Raw genomic sequence first — 27,694 nt, 5'->3', positions numbered from 1 at the left:
ACTTGAAAACTGTGCTTGTGTCTTTTAGTGTGGACAAACTGAAACTATGACTTCTGAAATCTGTCTTAGCATGGACGCGTAAAGTAACACTTTTATTTTGAAAACTGGGATTCTGCCTTAGCATGAATGTGTAAAGTAACACTTTTACTTTGAAAACTGGGATTCTGCCTTGGCATGGATGTGTAAAGTAAGACTTTTATTTTAAAAACTGACTCTGGCTTGCTGATTGGTTGTCATCATTGATGACAGGATATGCTCACGCTCTGAGGACACGTCCCCCCTTGCTGTGTATCGTGTGTACTCACCTGCACAGTTCCAGTGTAGTCCTCCGGGACTCGCCGCGAGCCGTCGCCGTTTCCTGATGCTGATGCCGCTCTGGGAGGAGGAGTCTCTCGCTGGCACAGGGACATCAGTGGGGGTAGAGGAGAAGAGGGGGAGGTGAGGTGTGGACACAAATGGCGTTCCTTTCCCCAGAAATGGAGTGAAGGAGGTGAAGTCATTCAGGGACAACCTGCATGGGGAGTGATGTAAAAGACGGGTTGAACCATGTTGTCGCAATATTAAGTCATTTTTAAGGAGACAAATTAAACACTGAATCATTGTAGATGGAGTTAGAAGAGTTCATCACTTGCATAGAAAAGTACACAATATAAACCACTCACTCTCCCTCACCAAACCTCACAGAGAAAACCAGCGATTTTAACATCCCACACACACAAAGGTGGTGGTTGGTCCACTGCTGCCTCCATCACTAGGTTCACATGTCTGATTTTGTCTGAAATCAGACATGTGTGTTTGAAATCCAACGTTCAGATTGACGTCAGTGGCACAAAGTGACCAAACGAGGCAGCAGAGGACCAGCAGCTCCTGTGTCCCTGTGAGTTAAAATCACTGGTTTTCTCTATGTGTTTGGTGTGTGTGTGTGTGTGTGTGTGTGTGTGTGTCTGGAAGAATGAGTGGTTTACAGACGTCTGTGTAACAGTGAGATAAAGACGCGATCATGTGACATAGTTAAAGATGATCATGTGACGTAGATAAAGACGGCATCAGGTGACGTAGATAAAGACGCATCATGTGACATAGTTAAAGATGATCATGTGACGTGGATAAAGACGCATCATGTGCATGTGACATAGTTAAAACGTGGAGATAAAGACGCATCAGGCGTGGATTAAGACGCATCATGTGACGAGATAAAGACGGCATGACATGTGGACGAGATTAGCCCATGTGACGGCCAAGACGATTCATGTGGACGTGGAGATAAAGACGATCATGTAGCGTGGGATAAAGCGCATCATGTGACGAAGAAAGACGCAATCATGTGACTTAGATAAAGACGATGATGTGACGTAGATAAAGACGCCATCATGTGACTTGATTAAACGTCATGACGAGATAAAGCGCGCACGTAAAGACGCGATGATGCGTGAATAAAGTTACCATTTAAAGACGCGTGACGAGATTAAAGACGATCATGTGACGTGAGATAAAGCGCACATGTGATGGATTAAGACGCAACATGTGGACGTAAAGCAAAGACGATGAGTTAAAGCGATAGATGTGACGAGATAAAGACGGCATCATGTATTAGACGCAATCGGTGACGAATTAAAGCGCATGATGTGACGAGATAAAGACGCCATCATGTGATTTAATAAAGATGGCATCATGTGACGTGATTAAGAACGATCATGACGAGATAAAGACGCATCATGACGTAAAGACGCCATCATGTGACTGAAAGACGATCATGTGCGAGATAAAGACGCATCATGTGACGTAGATTAAGACGCAATCATGTGACGTAGTTAAAGACGATGATGTGACGTAGATAAAGACGGCATCATGTGACGTGAGATTAAGACGCAATCATGACATTAGTTAAAGATATGATGACGTAGATAAAGACGCTATCAATAATCGTAGCGAGCGTGGTTAAAGATGATCATGGATTGTAGATAAATCGCATCATGTGACGATTAAGACGTTAACTTCATGTGTGACGAAGTTAAAGACGCATGATGATCGAGATAAAGACGCATCATGTGACTCTCGATTAAGACGCATCGCGCAGATCGAGATGGCATCATGTATCGTGAGATTAAGACGCAATCATGTGACGTAGATAAAGACGCAATCATGCGGATCGAGGTAAAGACGATCATGTGACGTAGATAAAGACGGCATCATGTGACGTAGATTAAGACGCAATCATGTGACGTAAAGAAGATGACAGCATTTAGATAAAGACGCTTCATGATGTGACGTAGATTAAGACGCGATCATGTGACATTAGTTAAAGATCATGTGACGCGAGATAAAGACGTATTGCGACGTAGATTAAGACGCAATCATGTGACGAAGTTAAGATGATCATGACGATAAAGACGCCATGATGTGACGATCCTTGTGACATAGTTAAAGAGCGATCATGACGTAGATAAAAGCGTGGCGGCATCGATGTGACGTGAGATAAGACGGCATAATCATGTAAAGACGTGCGACGATAAAGACGCAATCATGTGACGAGTAAAGACGCATCATGTGACGTAGATAAAGACGCATCATGTGGCGTGACGAGATTAAGACGCAATCGCAGCGGACGAAGTTAAAGACTATGTGATGACGTAGATAAAGACGCTTCATCATGCAGTGACTTCGATAAGACGCATCAGCGTGATCGTAGATAAAGACGGCATCATGTGACGTAGATTAAGACGCAATGGCATGTGAGTCGAAGTTAAGTAGTTAAAGGCGATGATGACGTGAGATAAAGACGGCATCATGATTTAGACAAGACGCAATCATGTGACGATAGCGAAATGTGGACGAGATCAGACGCGTAGATAAAGACGAGATCATGTGACGGACATAAAGTCAATCATGTGACATAGATAAAGACGCGATCATGTGACGGAGAGATCAGAAACTCAAATCTTTTGTTAAGTGTCTTCACTCACACCGTGTTATTTCAGTTTCTATGTTTGTCCTTCTGTATGTCTGTCTGTCTGTCTGTCTGCCTGTCTGTGTCTGTCTGCCATATGTGTTATGACACTTAAAAAAATCTTGAACCTTCTGTTTATAGTTGCATGTCCATGAAGCTCCTGAGAATTCAAACATTCTTCAATTTCCCTTTAATCTATGTGTGTGTATGTGCGCGCATGTGTGTGTGTGGGTGTGTGCGCATGTGTGTGTGTGTGTGTGTGTGTGTGTGGGTGTGTGCTCTATACGTCCATTATGGCTTCCCTTCCTTACATGAGCTCTACAAACACCAGTGTTTCCCCTCAAACCTTCTGCAGTCTCTGCCTTATCTTCCCGCCTCTAAGGGCCGTCGTCATGGTGACACAGACAAACTGACAGAGGAACAATGTTCTCACTGCAGGGGCAGAGGGCGGAGCTCTGCAGGGGCAGAGGGCGGAGCTCTGTGTACTGACCACAACTCCAACACATCTCTTTTTTTGGGTAAGTGGAGGCGGAGTCACTCTGTGTAAACATCGGAACAGAGGCAGAGCCGGTGGTCGCCGCGGCGGCCATCTTCTATAGTAACAGTGAAACGGAGCCAGAGTGAAAACCACGTCAAACAAACATCAGAGAGGCCTCGAGTCTGACTCGTCCACTGTCCTCGAACACATCACAGTCGCACGCTGTCATTTAATGTGACTCACTCACACTCACACACACACACACACCACCAGATTCTTCCCCAGATGAAAATAATCACAGAGGTTTTTTTAATACTAACACACACAGTGAGCGCCCCCTGCTGCATTGAATCATTCTACATATAAGTGAACTGTTTAAACTTTAAACATACTTTAAGCAAAGGTTGTGCTTTATAGAGGCGGCCATTTTGTGCATGTTTAAATGCAGCCACAGTGTGTGGAATTTGTGGTAGTTCACCTTCACAACAGATAATAAAGTTTAAGTCTGCGATGTCTTCAGAACACGTTCACGTGTAAACCACTCACTCACTCACTCACTCACTCTCCCACACACACACACTGCTGCCCCCATCGCTAAGTTCAAATGTCTGATTTTAGTAAATTCAGCATTTGTAATATTTCATTTAGACTTAAATCAGTGACACAAAGTGACCACACGAGGCAGCTGAGGACCAGCAGCTCACTGGTTTTGTCTGTGAGGTTTGGTGCGAGTTAAATACAGACAAACATACCATCAGGTGACGTTTACCTGAACTGAGCATCTCTCTCTCCTGGCTCACTGCAGGTGGAGCGTCGAGAGGAGGACGAGGAGATGGGAGGAGAATTGAAGGAGTGTGAGGAAGAGGAGGAGGCAGAGGAGGTGTGGGTGGACTCAGGAGCCCGGGGCAGCAGCAGTGAGGACGGCATGCACAGCCATGTTTCCAGGTCAGAGAACTTTGAGTAGCTCAGCATCTCCAGGACACTGAAGGACGACAGACACAGCAGGTACACTTCAGAATTAAACCTGGATTATGGACTTTTAAATTCAGGATAAAAAAACAGGGATTATAGAGTTTTAACTTTAGGATTCAATCCCTCAATCATGGATTTTTAATTTCAGGATTAAACCCGGGAAGATGATTGTTTTAATGTAAGGATTAAACACTGGATCATGCTTCTTTAATCTCAGGATTAATCCAGGGATTATAGAGTTTTAACTTCAGGAATAAACCGTACATTATCGAGCTTTAATTTCAGAGATAATCCAGGAATTATAGATTTTTAGGAATAAACTGGGGTTTCCACCTGCAAACATGGATTTTTAACTTCAGGATAAAAACCTGGATTATGGATTTTTAATTTGAGGAAGAATACTCTGGGGAATCTTCTGTGTTAGTGGATTAATAATCCTGACCTCTCCTCTCCCAGTCCAGGCAACTCATCTTTCTCGTCAGCTGTTTGGAAAACACACGACGTCCTGGAATCTCGCAGCGACAACAACACACAGGGATTTTCAGAATCCAACGACATCTTCAGCCATGTCTGTGGAGGTCAGGGCGGGGTCAGAGGTCAGGACACCAGCTCCATGACTGATAATTAATAATCAGCTGGTAACTCATTAATTATTAGGTTAGCTGGTTAAACCTGTAGCTAACTTATCACAGCGTTACTTAAATTGAGATAGTTTAGCTGGTCATGTTAGTTAGCTGATTATGTTAGATGTTAGTTAGCTGACTTGCTAAGTTAGTCGGTTAGTTAGCTGATTATGTTAGTGAGTCTGTTAATTAGCTGCCATGTCATATACAGTAGGGTTAGTTAGCTAGTGCTAGCATTGACATTCACATATTTAAAGTCAGGGTCATTGATGACCTCTGTGTTGTTGTTTTTTAGCGAGCACATATTATTGTATTAGCATTTACTTTATACAGTAAACAGAGGCTCATGTTAGCGACTATCATGTTAGCAAGTGTCATGTTTGCGAGCTAGTTAAAATGAGCCGACAGGTAACTTTAAACAGCTAGCTAGTTAATTAGCTGGACGCCTGAAAACATTACACCATGTTTTGCTGGTAACATAGCCTTATTTAGCATTAGTTGTTAAACGGGGTTAGTTCGTAGCTGGCTCATTTTAGCTACAGACAACTAGCATTGTTTGTGGTTCTAAATGTTAGCTCTATAAAGGTGTGCTAAATGTTAGCTGTATGGACGCGTGCTAAATGTTAGCTGTATAGACATGTTTTAAATGTTAGCTGTATAGACGTGTGCTAAATGTTAGCTGTATAGATGTGAGCTAAATGTTAGCTGCATAGAAGCGTGCTAAATATTAGTTGCATAGATGCGTTTTAAATGTTAGCTGTATAGACGCATACTAAATGATAGCTGTATAGATGCTTGCTAAATGATCGCTGTATAGATGCTTGCTAAATGTTAGCTGTATAGATGCGTGCTACATGTTAGCTATATAGACGCATGCTAAATTTTAGCTGTATAAATATGTGCTAAATTTTAGCTGTATAATGTGTGCTAAATGTTAGCTCTATAGACGCATGCTAAATGTTAGCGTATAGATGCGTGCTAAATGTTAGCTGTATAAATGTGTGCTAAATGTTAGCTAGACAGACGCGTGCTAAATGTTAGCTGTATAATGTCTGCTAAAGGATAGCTATGCTAAATGTTAGCTGTATAATGCGTGCTAAATGTTAGCTGTATAGACGCGTGCTAAATGTTAGCTGTATAAATGTGTGCAAAATGTTAGCTGTATAGACGCGTGCTAAATGATAGCTGTATAACTTCGTGCTAAATTTTAGCTCTATAGACGCGTGCTAAATCTTAGCTGTATAAATGTGTGCTAAATGTTAGCTGTATAGACGCATGCTAAATGATAGCTGTATAACTTTGTGCTAAATTTTAGCTCTATAGACATGTGCTAAATCTTAGCTGTATAAATGTGTGCTAAATGTTAGCTATATAGATGCATGCTTAATGTTAGCTGTATAACTTAGTGCTTAATTTTAGCTGTATAGACATGTGCTAAATGTTAGCTGTGTAGATGCATGCTAAATGTTAGCCGTATAGATGCGTGCTAAATGTTTGCTGTATAGACGCATGCAACTAACCAACAAGTAAAATTATTTACTTAGCTTGTTACTTTGTTAGCTTATTAGTTAGGTATTAATAATCCTTCAGTGGAAACTAACCTGGTGTTAGTTGGGTTAACTGGTTATCAGCAGCAAGTCAAGCTAGTTAGTCGACCAATAACAGAGCAGAGCTGTAACATGGTTACCATGGTTACCAGGAGCAGAAGTTCAGTTACAATGATTAAAACTTTGACTTTAAGCTTCACTGTCGTTTAAAAAAGACCGACATGAAACAAACAGCTGGCGCTACTGGGCAAAAACTTGTGAACACACGTGAAAGTCTCATTCATGACTTCTTTAAATCTTTCTCTCACACACAAACAAACTGTACCGTCTCCTCCTCCTCTCTCTTCTTCTTCTTCTCTTCGTTGTTGTTCTTCTTCCTCCTCCTCTTCTTCTTCTCCTCCTCCTCCTCCTCCTCTTCCTCCCTCAGCAGAACCATCTGCTCACTCAGTGTGGACTCGTGTCTTTGTGCTCCGTGTTCAACATCTTCACTCACGCTGAGGTCTGGACCGGAGCGGGATCAGGTTTCACTCTCGCTCACTGAGGCAGTGAGCGAGTGAGTGAGTGAAGGAGTCCACATCTGGAGGAAGAGGAGGAGAAGTGTCCTCACATCCGGTCTACGAGAGGAAAACAGAGAGAGACAGACAGACGGACAGAGAGAAAGACAGATAGAGAGAGATTTGATCTTTAAGTCTCCTTTATTTGCTCAGAAAATGTTATCCTTTACATTTTTGGCTCTGGAGGAGAGAAAAACACAAGAAGAAAATTAACAGACCCAAAAAAAAAAAAAAAACTAAATCATTGTCTTTCACAGAACATAAAACTCTCTTCTCCCCCGACACACAAAAATTCCACCAAATTATTTGTTAACCAAAAAAAAGTCAAATCTGTTTTCAGCCTGGTCTTTAGCATTCGCATAAGCTTAGCATCCACGCTGTTCTCCACTCTGTTTTCTAGTTATATAAACGGCCATCTTTGACTGGCCGATTAAAAAGTTAAAAAGCTGACAGTGCATTTTCTTTTCCTGTCATACTTGTAACCAAGAATAAAACCAGAGTGAGAAAACATTTCGTTAAACAAAGAAAAAAGCTGAAACAGAGGAGTTAATCTAACGCACTGTAAAAAAACAGTGAAACAGAGGAGTTAATCTACCACACTGTAAAAAACAGTGAAACAAAAAAATGGAAGAGAGTTGATGCTTGTCCATGAAAATAAACCTCTTTACCACTAGAGCACAGTTTCTCTTACCGCAAATTTTATTGGTCTTTGTATATTTGACTACTTATTAAACAATTCAATTTAATCAACACATTTAATTAAGATTTTCTGCAAAATGCACTAGCTTACAACATTTATCTTATTTGCTCTGTTTACATAGCAATGCTGACACCTATTGGAGATTTACTGGTACTACTGCCTTAACAATGACACTCGCAACGTATAAGATAAGGTTAATTTAATAGCATTTAATAGAGCCTTGTACTAATGTATAAATACGGTAATAAAAATCAAAAAACAGTCTAATAGACTGTTTAATATACGACACATGACTTATTTTGGCATAAGAGGAAAGTACCAAGTGCTCATGGGGGTGTTCAGAGCACCCGTGTTTCACAGGTAACAGCGTGTCTTCACACCCCCCCCTTGTTTTCACTATTTTAGATTAGCCCAACCCACACAGGGTGAGCGAGTTGTGCCGCAGGTAAACACAGAGCCCGAGGACCGGCCACGCAGACATACTTAGCGCCGTGTGTGGAGCATCAGGACACATCTAAAATACACAAAGGTCTTGGCATGGCTGGTTTTTGGGGTATAATTAATAAACGGAGGCTGTTGAAAGTTTATGAAATAATGTTGTTTTAGCAGCTCGCCTCAGGAAGAGCTAGCATGGTGCTAATGGCTAACTTTCGCTTTCTGTGCGGCTTCGTAGCCTCTGAAATAGCAGTAGCACACACACGCTGTTGTTGTGTGTATATATATATATATATATATATATGTATACATATACACATATATATATATATACACATATATATATATATATATATATATACATATATATATATATATACGTACACTGCCTGGCCAAAACAAATGTATACTGTACATATATATGTATATGTATATGTATATATGTATATATGTATATATACTGTACTGTGCTGGACTGTTATCACTTTAATGCTCAATAAAAAGAATGTACAAAAAAATCTGACATTTGAACTTAGTGATGGAGGAAGCAGTGGATCTTTGGTGTGACAGAGTGAGTTGACTTTGGTATGACAGGGTGATGAGAACGCTCTTCTGTCGCCACGTGTTTATGTGGTTTTGCAAAATGAGAATAATGTTGGATTAAGTTATTAAAAATGAGCAGCTTTACTCTCCGTCAGCAGCAGCAGCAGCTTTACTCTCCGTCAGCAGTAGCAGCAGTGTGGAGGATTAAAGCTTCATCTCTCACTCTGTCAATCCTCTCATTTCATCGTCCTCTGCTTCGGGTTCATCTTCTGTCTCCATCATTCGTCTTCTTTTTTTTTCTTTTTTCCCTGATTTCCCATCATCCTCTGCTCTTCTCCCGTGGATCCTGGTCGAGATATGAAGTGGCACCATGGGTTTCATGGAGTTCTACCTGGAGATTGACCCGGTCACCCTGAACCTCATCATCCTCGTGGCAAGTTATGTCATCCTGCTGCTCGTCTTCCTCATCTCCTGCATCCTCTACGACTGCCGTGGCAAAGACCCCACCAAAGAGTACACGCCCGATGACACCGCTTCAGCTGCTGTGCCGCCGCCGCCCGGCCAGTCGCCCATACGCCTGGTGGTCATGCAGAACTCGCCCGCCTCCTCATCGCGCTACGACCACGCGGCCCGTGCTGAGCTCCCCACGCTGGAGCTGAGCCGAGACCGAGGAGAGAGGGAGAAGAGGAGCACGCTGGTGTAAGGACGACAGACGACGACAGACCGTCTTTTTAATTCCGGACTAGTTTTTTAAAAATAACGTCCTGACAAAGTGCTAACATCAGCACGAGGTAAGAAGTCGCTGCGGCTAAAGATGACTTTGGCCCTCAAGTATTTTTTCAAAAATAGTCAGTGATGCTTTCTCTCACAACCTCCATTTCTGCTTCCTGTGGGCGTGGCTTAGTTGTGACTCCTCCCACAGGTTGTGCCATTTTATCAGTCTTAAGCCACATTCTATTTACATAAGAACTCGTTTGAGAAGTTGGTAAAAAACATTGTAACACGGGCTAACTATTGTTAGCAACACCAGTTGATATCAAAGCTCTGCGATATTTTTCTCAAACAAACATCGTAAAATGGCGGCATATAAAAACAAACATTACTTTGTTTACAACATACGATTTACTGTGAAACAAAAATGTGACGTGAAATTAACAACCGCGGCTATTTTTACCATTAACTTCACGACTGTAACATGTTTGTTTCACAGTAAGTCGTACACAAAGTAATGTCTGTTTTTATACGTTGTCATTTTAACGATGTTTGTTTTTTATACGTCACCATTTTACGATGTTTGTTTTTATACGTCTTCATTTTACGATTTTTGTTTTTTATACGTCGTCATTTTTATGATGTTTGTTTTTATCGTCTTAATTTTACGATGTTTGTTTTTATCGTCGTTTTTTATGTTTGTTTTATAAGTCGCCATTTTACGATGTTTGTTTTTATACGTCATTTTACGATGTTTGTTTTTATATGCGCATTTTATGATGTTTGTTTTATACGATGTTTGTTTTTATACATTGTCATTTTATGATGTTTGTTTTATACGTCATTTTACGATGTTTGTTTTTATATCGTCATTTTATGAAGTTTGTTTTATACGTCTTTTTTACGATGTTTGTTTTTTATACATTGTCATTTTATGATGTTTGTTTTTATACGTCGTCATTTTTACGATGTTTGTTTTTATACGTCGTCATTTTTACGATGTTTGTTTTATATGCGTCATTTTATGATGTTTGTTTTATACATCGTCGTTTTACGATGTTTGTTTTTATACATTGTCATTTTATGATGTTTGTTTTTATACGTCGTCATTTTTACGATGTTTGTTTTTATACGTCGTCATTTTACGACTTAACAAAACAGTTCTGATGTAAATAGCATGTGGCATAAGAGTGATGATACACTCACACACACACCCACATACACACACAGTGTTGTGTGCCCACAATAATCCATCACGCATTAGCAAATGTATGGAAATCAATTATTATTAAAGTGGGTGACGTGGTCACATGTGACATGGTCCAGTCTGAAGCAGCTGATTGGTCCTTTCTTTAATCAGATTATCAAGGGAAGAAAAACCTGATGAAATGAGTTTCAGTTTTTTGTGCTGATCTGTAAACACAATGTCTCGTCGCCATGGTAACACTTGATTTTAATTATTGCTCTAGTTTTTAAAGGTGCTTGTATGAGCTGACTGTGTTGAAAGCGCCCCCTGCTGCTGAGAAACAGAGACACAAATCTCTCTGTCACATGATCACTTCTTTATCTACGTCACATGATTGTCTTTATCTATGTAACATGTTCGCGTCTTTATCTATGTTACATGATCCTGTCTTTATCTGGGTCACATGATCATGTCTTTATCTTCGTCACATGATCACATCTTTATCTACGTCACATGATCATGTCTTTATCTATGTCACATGATCGTGTCTCTATCTGCGTCATATGATCGCGTCTTTATCTACGTCACATGATCTTGTCTTTATCTACGCCATATGATCGCGTCTTTACGCCACATGATCTCGCTTTATCTTCACATATCTCTATCTACGTCACATGTTCTTGTCTTTGTCTATGTCACATGATCGCGTCTTTATCTATGTTACATGATCGTGTCTTTATCTACGTCACATGATCTCGTCTTTATCTACGTCACATGATCTCGTCTTTATCTCACTGTTACACAGACATCTGTTATCCACTCACCCTCCCACACCAAACCTCATAGGGAAAACCAGTGATTTTAGCTGCAGGGACACAGGAGCTGCTGGTCCTCTGCTGCCTCGTGTGGTCACTTTGTGTCACTGAGTTAAGTCTCAAGTGTAAATGAAATATTTGAAATGCCGAATTCATTAAAATGAGACATTTGAACTCAGTGATTGAGGCAGCAGTGGATCAACAACTCCTGTGTGTGTGATGTTAAAATCACTGATTTTCTCTATGAAGTTTGGTGTGGGAGAGTGAACAGTGAGATATAGTAATCACATTTGTATCAGTCCACTGTGACATCTCTATGATGTCACCCACCATCACCATCACCATCATCATCATCTGTTTTCATACCATTGTGTGTGACATCATCAGATTTCCCTTCTGACAAACATCTGCTGCGTCTGTCTACCACACACACACATTATTTCTCTGTCCTCTGAGGGTTTATATTCATCTCAGTGATTAAGGGGGCGGGGTCAAGCAAGGGATTTACAGGCTGCAGGAGTGTGTGTGCGTGCGTGTGTGTGTGTGTGTCTGTGTGGGAAACCACATTTCTTTCATGTTTTTGGCATCAAAGTTTATACTGTGATCGTAAGTGAATGTCGTAGTACCAACTTAAACCTGCAGGGGTAACAGCTGATCGTGTCATCTCCACGTGTTTAACGTATAGAAGACATGAATTTCCCATATGTTTGTTTATTTTTTTAAATAACTTTGTAAACCATTCACTCTCCCACACTAAAGGGACGATAAAGACGATCATGTGACGTAGATAAAGACGCGATCATGTGACATAGATAAAGACGCGATCATGTGACGTAGATAAAAGGCTAAGACAGCTGTTTCCTGAACTTAATCCTGTTTTTTATTTTTTTCAGGACTTTGAACTCACGGTGAAACCAAAACAGCTTCTGTGTAACTGACATGATCACATGGCACGGTCTCCTGAGACCCCCCCTCTGCTGATTGGCTCCCTCATGAGTGTCACATGATGTGAGGACAAATTCCCTTACATAAAAAAACAGCACTCAGCCGCCAATGATGGCTGCGTCCCAATCCTGATATGAATAACATATGGCTCCTCCCACTCCATGGTTCTTTTCTGTGGATTATGTGTGTGGGGGGGGTGTGTGTGTCTCTCTGTCTGTGTGTGTGTGTGTGTGTGACGATGACTCATCAGTTAATCAGAATATAATTTAATCTACGTTTCCACGTGAAAACAACAGGAAGTGAAACTGTCGTATTTTTATATCTGTTCAATAAAGTTTGAAGTGAAAAAAGTTTCTGCTTTAATCAGATTGAGGACATGAGGCAGGTGTAGATATTTAAGATATGGAATCAGATTAAATTAATCTAATCAGGTTTAAAATGGGAAAGAAGGTTAAAAAGAAGGTCATCAGATTAAAGAGCTGTTAACAGGTGGAAACGTACACTAAGGAAATGCCATCAGATTAAATGCAGCTAATCAGATTAAGAGACAAAACAAATGGGTTCAAGGAAGGCAAAGAGATTAAAGACATGGATTCAGATTCAGAGCAGCTAATCAGATTAAAGACAGATTATACTGCAGGTACTTACAGCAGCAGATTGGATTCAGATCATAGACTTAGGTGGCAACAGGTAACAGGAAGTGACTTGAGCAGGTGACAGGAAGTGACACGGGCAGGTGACAGGTGTTTTCTGTCCTGAACAAAGTTTTCAGATCATTTGAGTCATTTAGAATTCAGACATGTGGTTTGTGTGATTTAAACATGTGATCTGACGGATTTATAGTAGTTCTAGTGTTTATAGTTTGATAAGCTCCGCCTCTGCGGACGCTGGTGCTCACAGTGTCCAGCAGAGGGCAGCGTGACTTCGGCATGACGTCTCTGTCATTAGATGCTCGGTGTGATTTGTTGTTGACGTGTTATTTTGTTTTTAATGTAAATGTTTGAAAGTTTGTATTTTATTATTAGTTTGATTTATTTTGCCTTTGAATTTTAGATTTATATTAAATTTGCATGGTCATTGTATCTGTATTTAAAGAAAATATATACACACATACACACACACACACTACAATGATGTAATATATCTATTTCCACATTGTTCTGTATATTTTAATAAATGTAAATAAATAAATAAAAGAAGTTAAATATTGAAAGTGGGGAAAAAAATGAACATATGAAATACCTTTAATAAATGCATATTTATTAAAAGTATTTCATATGTTTATTTTTTCATGTTTATCAACACTGTAGGTGGCGCTAATGAGGCTTAAGCACTCTGCGCCACATGTCAAACAAACAGTACAACAAGGAAGTAGCTGCTGTGTACTCTGCACTGTGAGTGTGTACTCTGTACTGTGTGTACTCACGAGTACTTCTCAAGTACAAAACTACATCCTTGCGTACTTGAGTACTGAGACAGGGCGTCTCCTCTCCTCACAGCACAATGAGTATGGAGCTGCTTCCCTCTGCTGGTCACAGCTGGAACTGCACTTTAATCCTCACTGCTTAATAATAAAACATAAACTTTAGATTTTAGTATTTTTTCATTTATATTCATTTTGTTCAGTGGCTGAATTTTCATTGCCTCACCTGCAATACTAACACTCTTCACCAGAGGGAGGCACACACACACTAAAACATTACATTTATTTACTTTCTTTATTGTTTTCTTTACCTTTTACAGAAATAAATACAGACTGGATTTTATATTATTCATTCATTCATTCATTCATTCATTAAAAACAGAATCACTCAACTTCAGGTCACATGATCACAGTCTGAAGAGGAGGCGGAGCCTGTGACACCAGCACAGGTGAGAGGAATCAAATCTAGTGGTTTGTCCTCTCAGGCTGCCGCAGAAAAATGACAGCACATGATGGCCGCCTCCGTAAAACAGGTCACACACTGAACCTTTAACTAACATCATCTCTGTTACGCCAACATGTGGACAGCCTGAGTGGAGAACTTTCTAGCAGGCAAAGCTATTTATCTGTTTATTGTTGTAATTGGTATCAAAGCACTGTTGCCTTTAAAGTGCCTTTAAGGTGCATGTTTTGTTATATATTAACCTTCGTATGTGCCTTTGTAAATCTATCATCAGAACCTGTACGACTTGTCGGTTTTACAACCTAATAACTGTCTAACTAACTAACTGTCTGCTGTTTAACTGTGTATGTGGAATAAACCTTCAGAAAGACAGTCGAGTTGTACCCGCCGTACTTGTTCTGGTTACCCTTTCCAGAATGGAGTATTGAGCTGAAAGGATCAGCCAATAAAAATCTGGACACTGAGGGCTTTCACTGTCGTCCTCTATGACATTTGTCAAATGTCAAACAGGAAGTGGAACTGAAAACCTGCATGTGTTGCAATGTTTGACGTTCGCGTCTTCCTGATCACGGTTTTGTCAACGTAAATGTCCCGTGGAGAGAAAGACAAAAAAATGGGATTCGTCGTTGGGTCGAGCTGAGGTTTTTTGAGGGTTAGACCAGTGAGGTGTGTGTGTGTTCACAGCGGCCCGTGTCGTGCGTTGTACTTAGTAAGGATGTTCCTTCTGCGTCTCACTTCCTGCCTCAGCTGTCACTTCCTGCCTCAGCTTAGTCACTTCCTGCCTAAGCATCGCATTTTCCCGCTCTGAGAACACGGCTCGTATGGCGATCTGGCTTTCTTTGAGGCACCGTGTGTTGTGGAACCGTTTCGCCGCCATGTTGTTTTTCCGGTGCCGGGCTCAGTATTTGTCATCCTGCTCAAAGGAGGAGGGGAGGAGACAGGAAAAGGAGGGATTTTGACTTTTATTTTGAAAAGTGTTGTGTTGTGTAAATAAAGTTATATTCAGCTCCTCTTCAGAGAACTTGGGGTGAATGGCGTCCTGACCCGCCCGGGACACTGGACAGAACCATGCCTGACCGTCTGATTGTTGTTTTTTATTATTGTTTATTATTAAAACACTGATTATTGTTTTTTATTATTGTTTATTATTAAAACACTGGCATGGGAGGCAAGGGTATATATATAGTATTGTATAGTATGGTACGGTACGGTATAGTATAGTATAGTATGGTATGGTATAGTATAGTATAGTATGGTATGGTATGGTATAGTATAGTACGGTATAGTATGGTGTAGTATAGTATAGTATGGTGTAGAATAGTATGGTATGTTGTAGTATGGTATAGTATAGTATAGTATAGTTTATTTGTTTATTTATTGGGATCCCCAATAATGTGTTCAGGGCGGGCCCTTGGTACGACACATCAATTTTGGATCGATTGGTCAACGTACGGGCAAGTGACAGGGCACTTCCTGTTTCGGGTGACCTACTTCCTGTGTGCAGGTCAAGGCTTGCAGATGTGTTCAGGGCACGCCCTTGGTCTCACATAAAAAGTTTCAGGCCGACTGGTCAATGTTTGGCGAAGTTAAAGGGCACTTTCTGTTTCAGACGATCTACTTCCTGTGTGCAGGTGATGTCTTGCAGATGTGATCAGGGCGAGCCCATGGTCTCACATATCAAGTTTAGAACCAATCAGTCAATATTTGGGCGAGTTACAGTGCACTTCCTGTTGAGCGGCGAAACGCATAATTCAAAATGGCCGACATCGTGTTGAATCTGCTTTTGAATCTGCTAAGGTTTCTGATAACTTTTGAAAATTTCAAATTTTGTGAAATTTAGTGAAACTAAATTTCGGCCAGCTCCATAGGCATGTGACCTGTGGGGGCACTACTGAGACATTTTACATTGGTTTTTCGCAATTCCAATGTTTTATCGAATTTTTCGGCCAATTTTCGTCCATTTTCATGCACGTTCAGGGGGTCAAATTCGAGATTCCCCGAGGAGAAAAATAATAATTCCTAGAATTACAATAGGTCCTCGCACACTGTGAGTGCTTGTTCCCTAATTACAGACATGTTTCAGACAATACATTATATACTGTAAATATTATATACAGTATAGTACGGTATAGTATGGTATATTTTAGTACGGTATAGTATGGTATAGTATAGTACAGTATGGTAAAGGACTTTGTTACATACAGATTCTGTTACATCACACTGTGAGATATAATGTGACACTTCACAAGAGTTCAGACTGACTGTAGATTTATTTAATTGTGTTCACTTTTACACTAGGCGTTCCTCGGGTCATTGTAAAGTTGTCGAGTTAGGTTAGTAAAGATTTGTCAAATGTATGTCAAACATAAATAAAACATGTATTCTACCCCATTACAATAATAGTAGCAGTATCAGTATCTGTGAATCTTTACATTTTATTTAATTTGTTTTACTACAAAAACGGGGTGGCCCATAGCCGAGCAGAAACGGAACTTTGCAATCAGAGGGTTCCCAGATAGTTCCCGCCAGGTCAAGAGGCAGGCTGGGCTGTCGCTGAGCAAATAGTTGGGCCACATGCAGTGTACTCCTCGTGCTGGTTCCAAGCCTGGATGAATGGGAGGGTTGGGTTGGGATGAGCATGCAGCATAAAAATGTCTCTCCAATCAAATAGCCAGATCTTCTACTGTTGCAAAAGAAAATTGTTTTACGACAAAGTTACATTGACACAAAGACCTTGTTCAGAAATGAGACAGACACATCTACAAGTGTGTGGACTGTGGAAGGAAGCCAGATACCTGGAGAGAACCCACGTGTGCAAGGAAACAAACTTGCTGTGATGGCCTGATGGTTCCTCAGCACTCTTCAATTATGGTTGTTGAAGGAAGAAACAGGATCTGGCATCAGCCCGACGCAGAGCACAGGAAAACATCAAGCTTCAAATCCCTAGTTCAAATCCCAGTCTGGATTGACCGGTGGCTGCAGCCTTTTTCTTCTAGCTTCATTTATTCACAGAACACTCCCCCACCACATGATGGTCACTCATCCACACATACATTACTGATGATACTGACTGACACACTATGTTTAGTTATTGTATAGATTTTGTTATTGTAATAAAAAATGTCTTTAAAACACCACCAATTGTTCCTCTTTCCTTTAACCATCATGATCTAAGAGCTGGATCATGACTATGCAAATTCCACACAGAAGCGCCTTTAGTCGAACTGCATTAAAGTGACGTGTAGGTATCAACTGTCAGTTTGGACTGACCCAAAAACACTCTTTGAGGTAGCAATGCTAACATCACACAATGACATGACTGACCACGAAGGAAACATGTCCAGTACTTTCCCCATCACTGACAAATTATAGGTAGTGAGTGAATCTGGGGGGGGGGGAGGAGTTAGTGCAGGACTGGGATCTTTGTGGATGAGCATTAGACTAGAACTGTTGGATATGGGATGAGAAGAGAGGTGGCTGCAGTCCAGGTCAGGTTGGGGTTACGAAGAGTTTTCTGAGGGACAGCAGCACCGACAGAGTAGCTGCAGGCAACAATTTTGTTTGGACTTGGGCTTGTCCTCTTTCTCTTTTAAAAAGATACAGGATTCTGATTCTGATTCTTTTAATTCCTCATGTGGAAGTGAATGGATCTTGTTGCTCCGCCTCAAACCAAAAACCTTTCTCCACACCGATGTCTTCTTCTTTTTCTGTAATTCATGAAGTTCATCTTCAGGCAGGAACTGGTCCTCAATGGTGGAGGGTGTCTCTAGAGAAAAAGAATATTCTTTTAAATCCTCATGTTGAAGTGGATGGATCTTGCTGCTGCGCCCCAAACCAAAAGCCTTTCTCCATACAGATGTCTTCTTTTTTGGAAATTCCTGAGTTTCATCTTCAGACAGGAAAAGGTCCTCTGTGGTGGAGGATGTCACTAAAGGAGAGCGGGAATATTCTTTTGAATCTTCCTGTGTAAGTGGATGGATCTTGTAGCTCTGGCCAAAACCAAAAACCTTTCTCCACACAGAGGACTTCTCCCTTTTCTGCAACTCAGGTGTGATGGAGGGTGTCTCGTGAGAAGAGTGTGAATAACATGCCCCCTTGGTTTTACCTCCTGTTCTCAGTTTGTCCTGATTCATTTGAGTCATGATCCTACTGAGGGTATGAGAACAACTGTCTGCCACAACTGTTTCAGGGGTGAATGTCATGTCATTGTCAGCAAGAGTCTTCAGAAGCCCATTTAAGATTGCTTGGGAAAAGCTGCATAAAGAAGCCTCCATTTGTGTCGGAGTGAGATTTAAAGGGGAAACTGTGGAAGACGATCTTGTTACTGGAATAATACAAGCTAGTTTGTCATCAGTTTTTCCTAAAGTAGTAGGAACAAGGAAATCAGGGGAAGCCGTGTCCCTCTTCTGTGATGCACCACTGATGCTAAGGGATGGAGTTCTTTCAGAGACTTCATCTCCTTCATCCTCTGACACACTTGGACTGCAGATCTCCTCAAAGGCCTCAAAGCAACTTTCTTCTACTTCAGAGGTGCACAAATCCACATCAGTTTGAGGATGAGCACTCAGCACCCCTTCTAAAAGAGCAAACGTAATGCCAGGTAGGTTGTCATCAGATACCTCTGCAGTGGTAGGTATGGTGGTAACAGGGGAGGATGTTGTCCTGCTATCTTGTAATCTGGTAGTGAGGGTAGAAATTGGCATTGTGTCTTTGACAATGCCATCATCCTGGACTTCTGGTTCTGCTTGAGAGAGAACGAAGTTCTCAAAGACCTTGGTGCAAGTTTCTGCTACCACATAGGTTAACATATCCACTTCTGTTTCAGCAGTTTTCAGAACCTCATCCAACACAGCTGGAGTGACACCATGTAGCATGTCATCAGTTACTGCTGCAGCATTAGGTAGAGGGGAAACAGGGGAAGGTGTTGTCTCGCTGTCCTGTGATCTGATAGTGTGGCTGGAGGACGATATTATGTCAGTGACTTCATTCTCACCCTCCTCTGACTCAGCTGGAGAGATACTGACGGTCTCCTCAAATGCCCCAGCACAACTCTCTGCCACTTCAGCAGTCAACATATCTATCTCATCTAAAACTGATGTGATGCCAGATAGAGTTTCATCAGTTACTGCTTCAGCCATGGGTATGGGGGAAACAGTGGAAGGTGTTTTCCTGCTGTCCTGTAATGACACGGAGTGGCTGGAGACCCGTCTTGTCTCAGGGACTTCCTTTCTACTATCCTCTGACACAGCTTCAAAGAGAGTGCATGTATCCTCATAGGCCTCAGAACCATGATCTGCCACCTCAGGGGTGAAAGTTTCCACCACATCAAGACTCACAAGCACTGCCTCAGTGATAGGTATGGGGGAAACAGGGGAAGCCGTTTTTGTGCTGCCCTCTGATTTGACAGAGTGGCTGGAGAAGGGTCTTGTCTCAGAAACTTCATCTAATTCAGCTGGAGAGATACTGCAGGTCTCCTGAAAGGCCATAGTGCAACTGTCTTCCTTGATAGGAGTAAATGTATTCACCTCATCCATAATGACTGGGGCAATGCAAGGTAGGGTGATTTCAATGACCTTTGCAGTGGGAGGTTTGGGGGAAACAGGGGAAGGTGTTGTCCTGTTGTCCTGTAATCTTATAGAGAGGTTGAATGATGATCTAGTCTGAGGAGCTTTATCTCCACTTTCTCCTGACTCAACCTGAGAGACACTGCAGGCCTCCTCAAAGGCCTCAGCGCAACTGCCTGCCACGTCAAGAGAGACCATATCCAGCTCATTCAAATTAACTGTAGTGCCAGGTTGGACGACATCAGTTATTGCTGCAGTGGTAGGTATGGAGGAAACCAGGGTAGGTGTTGTCGTGCCAGAAGACAGTGCTTTCGTTTCATCTCTACTATCATCTGATGCAGTTGGAGAGATACTGCAGGTGTCTTTAAAGGCCTCAATGGAACTGTCAGCCACCATAGGAGTAAATCTATCCACTTCATCCAAAATACCTGGGGTGATGCCAGGTTGGGTGTCATCAGTTACCTCTGTATTGGTAGTTAATAGTGCAGTAGGGGAGGGTGTTGTCCTGCTGTCTTGTGATCCTAAGGAGCAACTGGAGATTTGTGTCATAAGACCGTCTTCATCTCTACCGTCCTCTGACACAACTTGAGAGAGTGTGTAGGTCTCCTCAAAAGCCTCAGTGCAACTCCCTGCCATCACAGGGGTGACCTCATCCAAAATAGAAGGGGTGGTGCCAGTTTGGGCATCATCAGTCACTGCTGCAGTAGTAGGTATAAGGGAAACAGGAGGTGTTGTCCTGCTGGAAGACGGTCTTTTCTGAAAAACTTCATCTCTACTATCATCTGACACAGCTGGAGAGATGTCTTTAAAGGCCTCAACGGAACTGTCGGACACCCTAGGAGTGAATGTATCCACCTCATCCAAAATAGCTTGGGTGATGCCAGGTACGGTTCCATCAGTGGTAGGTATGGCTGAAACAGGGGAAGATGTTGACATGCTATCCTGTAACCCTGTAATTATCTCAACACCTTCATTTTTGCCCTCCTCTGACACAGCGGGAGCAATACTACAGATGTCCTCAAAGGCTTTGGTGCAACTGAATTCCACATCAGGGATGAATGTATCTACTTCGTCTTGAGTAGAAGTACTCAGAACCCCCTCCAAAATGGCTGGGGTAATGCCTGATGGAATATCGTCAGTTATTTCTACAGTTGCAGGAATGTGGAGAACAGGGGAGGGTGCTGTCTCAAAGACTTCAGTGCAACCATCTACCACCTCAAGGGTGAACGTATCCACTGCAACAGTAGTTGATGAAGTTGCTGCAGTTGCTTCAGTGGAGTAGCTGAATGACAGTCTATTCTCTACAACTCCAATATTGCTGGTATCCTCTGACACATCTGGGGGGACAGCTAAACAGACTCTTATTTGGGTGTCACTTAACATGGCAGTGATAGGTGTTGAGGAAACAGGGGTGGCTGTGTACTTGACATCTTGTGATCCAGTATAGTGGCTGGAGGATGGTCCTGAGACGGATGTTTTCAAACCGTGAGGGATACTGACGGTGTCTTTAAGCGCATCAGAGCAAATCTTTGCCAAATCAGGGGGGGGCGTGGATGCATTAGGATCAGCTCTTATAAACTCATCCAACAAAGTTTGAGCAAAACTTAAAAGGTTTTCCTTTCCTGACTCAGACGGAGCTTGAGAGATCCCACAGGTATCGTCAAAGGTCTGAGAAATGTTTTCTGCCTCAAGGGTGGATGTTTCTATCTCTTCTTCAGCCGCAGCACTTGGAGAGATTCCATGTTGGGTTTCGTCAGGTATTGTTTCGGAAGAAGGTGTAGGGGAGATTTCTCTCTCAGCTGGAGAGATATTAGTCTCTTCAAAAGACTCAGTGCAAATGTCTTCCACTGTAGGAGTTAATGTATCTGCCTCTTCCAAAACACCTGGAGGGATGACAGGTTGGGTGTGCTCAGTTACTACTGTCATGGTAGGAATAGGGTAAACAGAAAAAGGTTGGCTGGAGGATGGTCTTGTCTCAGGGACTTCATCTCTACTATCCTCTGACATAACTGGAAAGATAGTGCAGGTCTTGTCAAAAGCCTCAGCAACTTCAAGGATGAACATATCTACTCCATCCAAAATCGGTGAGGTGATGCCAGTGTCATCAGTTATTTCTGTAGTGGTAGGTATAACAGAAACGGGGGATGGTGTTTCCTCTAAAATTGTAAGGAGGCTGGAGGACAGTCCAGTCTGAAAGACTTCATCTTCACCACTGGTCTCCCCAAAGGCCTTAGTACAAACATCCTTTACTGTAGGACTGACTATTTCCACCTCATCCAAAATAGATGGAGTCATGGCAGGTTGGGTGTCATCCGTTACTTCTGTTGCTGTAGGTAAGGCAGAAACAGAGATCGGCCTTGCCGCAGAGATTTCTTCATCTTCACCATTATCTAACTCAGCTGGAGAGACACCACTGGTCTCCTCAAATTCCTTAGTACAACTGTCTTCCACCTTAGAGGTGACCCTGTCCCTCTCATCCAAAATATATGGAGTAATGCCTGTTTGGGTGTCATCAGCAATTTCTGTAGCGGTAGGTGAGGCAGAAACAGGGAAAGGGGTTAGCCTACCCTCATCTGACTTGATAAAGCAGCTGGTGTACGGTCCTGTCTCAGAGATTTCCCCTTTACCATCCTCTGACATGCCTGGAGAGGCATTCTCAAAGGCCTCAGTGAAACTGTCTTCCGCATTCACAATGGTGAATGTATCTATCTCATCCAAAATAGATGTGATGCAAGGTTGGGTGTCATCAGTTACCTCTGTAGTAGTAGGTATTTGGGAAATAGGGGATATAAAGCAACTGGAGGGGGGTCGTGTCTTAAGTAAGTCTTTATCCATAGCTTCTGCTGACACAAAGGCCTTGCTACAGCCGCCTGCCACCTCAGTGATGAACATATCCACCTCATGTTGAATAGTAGTACTCAGAACCTGATCCAGTACAACTGGAGAAATGTCGGGTAGAGTGTCTTCAGTTATTACTGCAGTGACTGGCACAGGGAAAACAGGGGAATGTGTCTCAATGACGTCTTCATCTCTACCATCCTCTGATACAGCTGGAGAGAGTATGCAGATCTCAAAGGCCTCTTTACAAGTGTCTGCAACCTCAGGGGTTACCATATCAGTGGTATGGGGAGGTGTTTCTTTAGTGCCTTCTAATTCTCGTAAGTGGCTGAATGACAGTCTATGCTCTTGGACTTCAAAATCTCTGGTATCTTCTAACACAGTTGGAGAGGCACTGCAAGTATCGGCGACCTCAAAGGTAGTGGACATCTCAAGAGATACACAGATTCTAGGTCGGGTGTCATCACTTAATGTGGCAGTGGTAGATGTTGAGGGGGACACTGTGTGCTTGAAATCCTGTGGTTCGAGATCGTGGCTGGACAATGGTTTTGGGGCTGAAGCTTTAAAAGCTGGAGGGATGCTGCTCGTGTCTTTAAGAGCCTCAGAGCAAATCTTTGCCACATCAGGAGGGGGCTTTGTTATGTCAGGATCAGCTTTTACAAACTCATCTAACAAGGTTTGAGCAAAGGTGAGAAGGTTGTCATCTGTTGCTGACTCTGACACAGCTGGAGAGAGCCTGCAGGTCTCCTCCAAGGTTGGAGAAATTTCTACCTCATCATCCACCCTTGTGGATGTTTCCATCTCATTTTTGGCACTTGGAACTGCATCCAGCATGGAGACTTCATCTTTGTCATTTTCTGACTCAGGTGGAGAGATTTTGCAGGTCTCCTCAAAGGCCTCAGTGAGACCATCTTCCACCTGAGTAACCGCATACACCTCATCCAAAATAGCTTGGGTGATGTATGCAGGTAGGGTTTCATCTAATACTTCTGTTGTGGTAGGTATGGGGGAAACGGGGTAAGGTGGAGAGACAGTGCAGGTCTCATCCAAGGTCCCAATGACACTGTGTCCAACCTCAGTGATCTCATGCAAAATGGGTGAGGTGGCGCCACATTGGGTGTCATCAGTTACTTCTGTAATGGTAGGTATGGTCGACACGGGGGAAGGTGTCCTGCTTTCCTCTGATCTGGTAAAGTGACTGGAAGGTGGTCTTGACTCAGGGACTGCACCATCATCTGACACAGCTCCAGAGAGAGTGCAGGTGTCCTCAAAAGCCTCCTCATTCACAATAGATAGGGTGTCATCAGTTGTCTCAGGGACGTTATCTTGTCTATCCTCTGACACACCTGGATAGCTAATTGTGGTCTCCTCAAAGGCCTCAGTGCAACGGTCTGCCATCTCAGGAGTAAATGTATCTTCCTCATCCAAAATTGTTGGGGTGATGCCAGATAGGTTGTCATCAGTGACTACTTCAGTGGTAAGAATGCTGTCTTGAGATTCCACATAAGGGCTGAAGAGCCTCGTCTTAGGAACATTGTCATCTCTACCATCTTCCAAAACAGGTGGAGAGAGAGTGCAGATTTCTTCAAAAGCCTCAGTGCAACTGTCTACCTGGGTGAACCCATCAAATTCTGTTGCAGGGGTAGGGGGAGGTGTTTTTCTAGTGCTTTGTGACTCAGTTAAATGGGTGCATGACAGTCTCCCTGTGTCTTCAAAATCTATTGCATCCTCTGACACAGATGGGGAGACCTTGTGGGTATCCTCAAAATCTATTGCATCCTCTGACACAGATGGGGAGACCTTGTGGGTATCCTTAAAGTTCTCTGCTATCTTTTCTGCTATCTCAGACATTTCAAGAGTTAAAGTGAATAATGGTGTGGCAGTGGTAGGCGTTAACAAAGCAGTGGAGGCTGGGTGCATGTCATCCTGTGATCCGCTATAATGGCTGGAGGATGGTCTTGTGTCAGTATCTTCTAAAGGTGGAGAGATACTGCCGGTGTCTTTGAGAACCCCAGAGCACATCTTTGCCACATCAGGGGGAGATGATTTTGCATCAGGATCAGCTCTTAAAAACTCATCTAACAAAGTTTGAGCAAAGTTTAAAAGGTTCTCGTCATTCCCTGACTCAGATACAGCTGGAGAGACTCTTCCAGTCTCTTCAAAGGTCTGAGAAACACTCTCTACCGCAAGGCCGGACATTTCCATCTCATTTTCAGCAGCAGCTCTTGGAACCTCATTGTCAACCAAACCCATGATTTTGTCCGACACAACTGAAGAGAGAATGCGGGTTTGTTCGAAAACCTCAGAGGAACCAACTGTTTCATCACTTGTGAACGTTTCAACCTCAACTCTAACAGTAACACTCTGAAACTTATCCAGAGTATCTAGACAGATGCCAAGTTGGGTGTCATCACTTACTGCTCCAGTGTGAGGTATGAAGCAAGCAGGGGAAGCCGTTTTCCTGCCGTCTTGTGGTCCAATAGAGTCGCTGAGAAATGGTCTCGTCTCAGCAGCTTTTTCATCTCCACACTCATCTGACTGAGCTGGAGAGAAACTGCAGGTCTCTTCAAAGGCCTCAGTGCAAACCTTATAAGTAGACTCCACTGTGATGCCAGGTTGGGTTTTGTCAGTGACTGCTACAGCGGTGGACACAGGGGAAACAGGGGATGGTATAGTTCTGCTGCCTTGAGATCTCAACTCAGGGACTCCTTCACTTCTACCCTCCTCTGACATAGCTGAAGAGGATGTGCAGATGTCTTCTAAGGCCGTGGTGCAACTGTCTGCTACTTCAGATGTGACTGCATCTAACTCATCAAGTACTGCTTCAGCAGTAGGGGGAGGTGGTTTTCTGGTGCCTCGTGATTCAGCTAAATGACTGGATGATGGTCTGCTCTCTGGGACTTCAACATCTATGGTATCCTCTGATACAACTGGAGAGTGCAGTTCTATATTGCAGGTGGTCTCAGAACACACACTTACTACCTCAGACACCTCAATAGTTACAGTGATTCTTGGTAGGTTAATGGAGGCTGTGAGCTTGTCATCCTGTGAAACTTCCAAACCTGCACATATACCACCCGAGTCCCTTAGTACCTCGGAGCAAATCTTTGCTACATCAGGGGGACTTGTTTGTGCGTCAGGATCAGCTCTTATAAACTCATCTAACAAAGTTTGAGCAAAAGTGATAAGTTTCTCTTCCTTTCCTGACGACTCAGATGAAGATGGGGAGACCCTGCAAGTCTCCTCAAAGGTCTGAGAACCGTCTTCTACCTCCAAGGTAGATGCTTCAGTGGTCGTAGGTGAAACGGGGGAAGCTGTTTTCTTGCTGTCTATCTCAGAGACCTCTTCATCTAACTCAGCTGAAGAGATACTGCAGATCTCCTCCAAGGTCTGAGAACTGATTTCTACTGCAAGGGTAGACGTTTCCATCTCATATTCAGCAGCAGCACTCGCATCCCCATCGAGCGTAGCTGGAGAGACGCCATGTTGAGTGTCATCAGTTATTTCTTCAGGGGCAGGTGAAGGGGACTTGGAGACATGTGCATCTGCATCATCAGCTGAAGAGATTCCGCAGGTTTCCATCTCATCTTCAGCAGGGACAAGGAGTTCAAAATCCTCAATTTTCTCGGACTTGGCTGAAGAGGTCTCAGAACCACTTTCCGCTACTTCCTCCTTAACTTCAGCAGCACTAAGACCCTCATCCACGGTAACTGGACTGTTGACAGGCTGGAGGTCCTCGGTGGCGCTCTCCTCTGAACCAGTAGATTTTCTGGAGGACGGTCTTGTTTCAGGCTCCTCAAAATCCAATTTAACTGGAAGGAATTTTTTTACAGCTTTAACAACTTCCGTAAAGGCAGACTTCGGTTGGGACAGACTCATCTCTTTTTTGGGTTTCCATGCATCCTCTTGGGCAAATGCTGTCCTCCTTGCGAAAAACGTATCCAGATAGTCGTCTACATTCTGTATTGTGGTCGGACCTAGCATGCTTTTCTCCTCCTGATCCTCAGACATGGCACATTCCTCTTTATCCCAGCGATGGACCTTCTGTACCAGGTGATTGACATCCTTCGTTACCTGACTGAAGACACTTGTAACCGTGTGGTCCAACTTAATATCCGACATTAAATCATTATCTCCGTACTTTGAAGATGCAGGTTTAGTTTCAGACACTTGAGTATCTGCGACAGTCTCGGACTCAGGTGGTCTTGAACAATCGTTCACATCCAATTTACCCGTCAAGAAAAATTGGACAGCTTTAAGTACTTCAGCAAAGGTGGACTTGTGTTGGGTTAGACCCGTGTCTTTTTTCAGTGTCCTCTCTGGCTTTTTGGCATCTCTTGTGATTTGAAAGTCTTCTTCAGTGAACGCCACCCTCCTTGAGAAGAACTTATCCAGATAGTCGTCTACCTTCTGTATTGTGACTGGACCCAGTGTCTCTTTCTCCTGCTCGTCGACAGAGGCGGCGCGTTCCTCTTCATCCCAGTGGTGGACCTCCCGTGTCATGTCACTGACGTCCCTCGTTACCCGATGAAAGATGTCCGACAGGAAAGGGTGGTCCCGACTGATGTCTGTCTTCACATCATCCTTCCCCATGGTGGGTGCAGGGGAAACAGAGGAAGTCTCTTTCCTCCTCCGTTTCTCTGGAATTCTGTGATCCTGACGCGTTATTTAGTGGTTTTACAAAATAACCTGGTGTGTTTTAGAGAAGTTGCCATTTGAACATCGCATCACTGCTTTTTTCTCTGTCCACTCAGAATTCAAACTATACCAGTGATGAGTGGATGAAAGGAGACGCCTCCTTTCATCCACTCATCACTGTTGCAATGACAACAGCTTTGGAATTTTCCCTCCTGCTGACAAACCGCTGACTCTTCCACACCAAAGTCCAGAGCGAGAATCACAGGAGCTGCTGGTCCTCTGCTGCCTCGTGTGGTCACTTTGTGTCACTGA

General features: G+C 42.9%; 3 protein-coding genes across 3 annotated transcripts in view; 1 reads left to right on the top strand and 2 right to left on the bottom strand.

Moving 5' to 3' along the window:
- The window catches only part of ankfn1 (ankyrin repeat and fibronectin type III domain containing 1), a 33,666-nt gene extending 26,749 nt beyond the window's left edge, over window positions 1-6,917 (bottom strand). Inside the window, exons 1-4 of the mRNA XM_044017439.1 lie at window positions 6,893-6,917; window positions 4,840-4,967; window positions 4,195-4,407; window positions 306-511 (exon numbers count right to left, since the gene is read on the bottom strand). Coding sequence (XP_043873374.1) covers window positions 306-511; window positions 4,195-4,407; window positions 4,840-4,955 — 535 coding nt within the window. The 5' untranslated portion in view covers window positions 4,956-4,967; window positions 6,893-6,917. The remainder of the gene's footprint in view (window positions 1-305; window positions 512-4,194; window positions 4,408-4,839; window positions 4,968-6,892) is intronic.
- Window positions 6,918-8,954: 2,037 nt separating this feature from the next.
- On the top strand, window positions 8,955-13,371 carry si:ch73-256g18.2 (small integral membrane protein 36). The gene is made up of 2 exons (XM_044017423.1): window positions 8,955-9,590; window positions 12,405-13,371. The coding sequence occupies exon 1, from the start codon at window positions 9,170-9,172 to the stop codon at window positions 9,500-9,502; it is 333 nt and encodes a 110-aa protein (XP_043873358.1). The 5' UTR covers window positions 8,955-9,169; the 3' UTR covers window positions 9,503-9,590; window positions 12,405-13,371.
- A 3,222-nt stretch (window positions 13,372-16,593) lies between these two features.
- On the bottom strand, window positions 16,594-27,499 carry LOC122762209 (mucin-3A-like). Its single transcript, XM_044017421.1, has 2 exons — window positions 17,138-27,499; window positions 16,594-17,025 (listed from the first exon to the last, which is right to left on the bottom strand). Exon 1 carries the CDS (start codon window positions 27,335-27,337, stop codon window positions 17,843-17,845), a length of 9,495 nt encoding a protein of 3,164 aa, XP_043873356.1. The 5' UTR covers window positions 27,338-27,499; the 3' UTR covers window positions 16,594-17,025; window positions 17,138-17,842.
- Between the last annotated feature and the right edge of the window lie 195 nt (window positions 27,500-27,694).

Source organism: Solea senegalensis, unplaced genomic scaffold (assembly GCF_019176455.1).
Source record: "Solea senegalensis isolate Sse05_10M unplaced genomic scaffold, IFAPA_SoseM_1 scf7180000015408, whole genome shotgun sequence".
Classification (NCBI taxonomy): Eukaryota; Metazoa; Chordata; class Actinopteri; order Pleuronectiformes; family Soleidae; genus Solea; species Solea senegalensis.
This window is presented reverse-complemented; position numbering and strand designations above follow the sequence as displayed.

Bases quoted from the DNA above. Each gene is read 5' to 3' on its own strand.
- si:ch73-256g18.2 (XM_044017423.1), top strand. From the start codon at position 9,170: ATGGGTTTCATGGAGTTCTACCTGGAGATTGACCCGGTCACCCTGAAC.
- LOC122762209 (XM_044017421.1), bottom strand. From the start codon at position 27,337: ATGGGGAAGGATGATGTGAAGACAGACATCAGTCGGGACCACCCTTTC.